The sequence below is a fragment of the Myotis davidii genome, unplaced genomic scaffold (assembly GCF_000327345.1).
Source record: "Myotis davidii unplaced genomic scaffold, ASM32734v1 scaffold450, whole genome shotgun sequence".
NCBI lineage: Eukaryota > Metazoa > Chordata > Mammalia > Chiroptera > Vespertilionidae > Myotis > Myotis davidii.
In genome coordinates, this window is record NW_006282385.1 from 369,740 (window position 1) to 374,040 (window position 4,301).

At 33.5% G+C, this 4,301-nt stretch overlaps 1 protein-coding gene across 2 annotated transcripts in view; it reads right to left on the minus strand.

Moving 5' to 3' along the window:
* Nucleotides 1–4,301, minus strand: part of ATG3 (autophagy related 3) — a 29,726-nt gene that overhangs the window by 14,842 nt on the left and 10,583 nt on the right. For both annotated transcript variants that reach the window (XM_006752916.2, XM_015559192.1), the window contains exons 4-5: nt 2,245–2,315; nt 554–661 (exon numbers count right to left, since the gene is read on the minus strand). In XM_006752916.2, the coding sequence (XP_006752979.1) occupies nt 554–661; nt 2,245–2,315 (179 nt within the window). The remainder of the gene's footprint in view (nt 1–553; nt 662–2,244; nt 2,316–4,301) is intronic.

A 4,301-nucleotide genomic window follows, 5' to 3' on the forward strand; every position in this document is an offset into this window, starting at 1 on the left:
TATGAATATGGTTCCTGTCCTAAAACTCATCATCCAGCAATGGAATGACATGCAAATAAGGGATTCGAAGTAAAGTAGTATGCATACTCAGTCTTTTTTTTATTTATTAATTTTAGAGAGGAGAGGAAAGGGAAGAAAGGGAAGGAAGGGAGGAAGGGAGGAAGAGAGAAACACCATTCACTGCTCTACCCATTCATTGGTTGATTCTTGTATGTGCCCTGACCCAGGATCAAACCCGCAACCTTGGTGTATTAGGATGACACTCTAACCAAATAAGCTATCTGGCCAGGGCCACATAATCAGTATTTTTAATTGGCTTTCTTCCTTTCTTTAGAAATAAAGACGATGATATGGGTATTTTCAAATTGCTAATGAAGTAGCAATACTATAGAAATATGGTATACTTCAAGAGGATTTTTTTCTAATTTGTCCTCCCTGCTTCTTTTCTGTGCCTTATATATGCTCTTCTTTATTTAAATCAAAACTGTTATAAAAGATTATAAAAGTTTTTAAAAATTTAAATCATATGTATGTCATTCTATTTGCCTCTTACCTGTGTTATGATAAGTATCTACCCATCCTCCATCACCATCATCCTCTTCAATGATAGCTTCCAATTCATCTGAATATTCCATCTGCTTGCACCGCTTGTAACATGGCACTATAAAAAATGGCAAATGCTATTAGAAGCACATAATCTGCTTCCTATAAATCCATTTTTAAAAAGATAAAGTTTATACCATAAAATATAGTTTTGCCACCAAAATATTAAGGGAATATTACAGTTCTCCTCTAATGAAAATGATTCATTAAAGAGTTACATTCAGCCTACAGACACATAAATTATTTGCTGTCCCCTGCCCCCCCCCCCCTTTTTTTTCATTCACAGACCTAAGGAGTGACACCCTATCAATACTCCTAATTTATTTATTTTAAAAATTTTTTGGTTAATCCTCAACAGAGGATATTTTTTCCACTTATTTTTAGAGAGAGTGGAAGGAAGGGATGGAGGAGAGAGAGAGAAACATTGAAGTGAGAGAGACATCATTGATTGGTTGCCTCCCACCTTGAGCCCCTGACTGGGGCCAGGAACAAACCTGCAACCCAGGTACATACCATTGACCAGGAATCAAACCCGTGACCCTTTGGTGCTCAGCCTGATGCTTTTATCACTAAGCCACACCAGCCAGGGCTAAATAGCTTATTTTTAGAAGACAAGTATAAAGGCTCTACTGGGAGTGTTCTATAAATTCTTTATCCTAATCGTCTGTGAAAACTGCGAACTGAAGCCAGAGATGACATTATTCAACTTCAGGCTAATGAATAATAACCAATTTTAATAGCTTTACTCTCAGAACATGAAGGCACCACCTGCCATTCTCAGAGGTGGTATAGGTGACCTCCAGCTATGCATAATGAGCAAACCAGGATAAATTCACTGCTAAATGTTACTCTATTATACAATATTGGTATTGAGTTTCTGATATATCAAATGTTTCAATTAACAGGTATTATTATTACATATATGCCTAAAATTAAGTAATTATAAGGCAAAAACATGATGTATGGTCAACAAATTGCTATAAATATCCTGATTTTTTTTAAAACAAGCAGTATATAAATTATTAATTCTAATAAATATGCTGTAGGAAAGAAGGAACTGGTATTTTATACATATTTTGCCCTTCCTATAATTAATTAGAATGAAAATCAATGTATTATTATGTGGTTAGAGAGGGATTATAACAACTTTGTATTGTTTTCAAATTAACTTTATAAATAAAATGCTATCTGTTTCAAAAACATATTTTGTACCTATAGGCAATCTTTCAATGACATTATGGATAATAAAATCTTTAGCTTTAAGCTCTTAGATGTCCAAGTTAGTATCAATTTCATCTTCCATAAAAATTTTAAATCTAAAGAGAATCAAAGTTAAATAGCTAAAAATATAGTAAAGCCAACTTAAAAATAATTTAATTAGAAGTCTAACTCTGATTAGGGCCCTTTCCCTCCATATTTTAAAACTAGACATTTTGGGCAAAAATAACAAGAAAGGAGATGAAAATCAGATAAGAAAAAAAATACCTCAGCAATAAAAAAAAAACCCAGAGCTTCATTTAATTTCTAAATTTGTCTGAAATCAGCTGTACTTACAGCTGTGAGCACAAATTAAGATCATAAGGGTTTTTTTAAAAAATATTTAACTGCAAAATTTACTAATAAATGCAACATAATTCTTACCATTTTTGGTGACCAAGAATTGTTTGCCTGTTGGTAGGTATGCCTTCACTTTCAATTCTTCCCCTGAAGCCCTTTAAAAAGAATGAGAAGCATCAAAATAAAAAATAAAATAAAATTTTAAAGGCAAAGATAGAACAGAAGATATCATATATAAATCTCAAAACTACACAATCCACACTCCTGAAAAAACTGTTTTAGGAAAAATACCATTAAAGTGATATACATTAGAGCATCAAAGAACACAGCACTATTATAAATTAAACGTACTAAGAGATACAAACAACAGACCTAAGAGAATTTGGATTAAATATTAGACAAAAAATACAAAATAATATAGCATGACTACTATGTTTGCCTCTGAATAAAAAGAAAATGTTGTTTTTAGTGAGTATAATCTCATTCAGGATTTTAATCCTAAAGTATTGCTCATCTTGAGACCAAGAGGCTGAATAATAGTTGCATGACATTACATAACAAAGTAGGTGGTTAGCAAGATCTGTTCCTATCACACTATTAAAATTGGAACTAAGATATAAAATATACTTTGAATCACTGAAAACAAAAAAAAACTTGTACTGAGTGCTTATTAAATATAGGATTTAGACCTCTAACATGCACATTTTTTATACTCATCCAAGGATATGTTTTTATTGATTTGGGAGAAACATCCATGTGTGAGAGGGACATCGATTGGTTGCCTCCCATACTCGGCCCGACTGGGATTTGAACCTGCAACCTTTTGATATAAGGGACAACATTCCAATCAAATGAGCCACCCGGCCAAGGCTAATATGAATTGTTTTTATTTAATCCTCAGAACCCTAAGAGGTAGGTAACATTAATATCCCCTTTTTATAGGTTAGTAAACAAGAGCTTAAAGAAGATTGCCCACAGTTGCAAGACCAGAAAGTGGAAGAGCCAAGTGAGTCCAAGGCCTCCTGCTTTTAAACACTACGCCTTCTGTGGGTCATTTCTGATTTTTCAGTGCTGTTCTCTGGAATATCTCATTAAGAATTTGCTCAAAGAATCTCATGTGGATCAAAGAATCTTCTACTGGAATTGGCCAGAGCTGAGATAGTATACGATGTCTATTACAATCACATGAGCATAAATTTGGAGTCCTGCTGTGTTCTTTCTCGAGCTTCAGTCTAAAGCTCAAACCATCTATTTGAGCACAAAATAAAGCTAAGTAGCTATCTAGGCATCTTTGGACCTTTCCCAGAGGACAAATTAAACAATGCCATGACACTCCCTGAAGTTCTGAGAGAAGATGATATAATAAAGTCATGATAACACCCACAGACATGAAAGATATATAGCAAGAAAATATTGTTTCAAACACTGATTTAAAATAAATTGTTCCTTTGGCCTCAGGAGTTCAGCTGGAAGCGTGGACACTGGAGTGGGGTATAATTAAGTTCTAAGTTAAAATGAAATTATTTCAACCATTGCAACTAATAAAGTACAATTATAAACTACCACCAGCTAAAGAAGATCCTGCACATACATATAATCCCTATAACAATACTATACATCGTATGTCTAAATTAGATAATTAAGGACTGTAATAAAGAAACCTGAAAAAGAAAATGTGTTATCATACTGAAGATCCTAAATTAGTTATGTTTACAAAATAAATATTATTTTAAACTTTATATACCTATTTGACTTTTTAAAATATATAAAATATAGACCAGACCTAAGTAAATATAGTTTTAACTTACAACTTAGGATAAGGGGGGGGGGGGAAGTCAACCAATCTTACTAAATCAGAGATATTTTATGATATTAACTCAGTTTTAAATATGGAACAGAAATACATGTAGGAAAGACAAGGACATAAAAATAAATCTGACACCTTGGCCGTGATATTTAAGAAACAATGCTTTAAAAGATAAAGAGCAATCTATCCTATCTAATAAAAGAGAAACATGGTAATTGGTGTACGACCGCTACCCTTCCCATTGGCTAATCAGGGCGATATGCAAATTAACTGCCAGCCAAGATGGCGGCCAGCAGCCAGGCAGCTTGAAACTAACATGAGGCTTGCTTGCTTC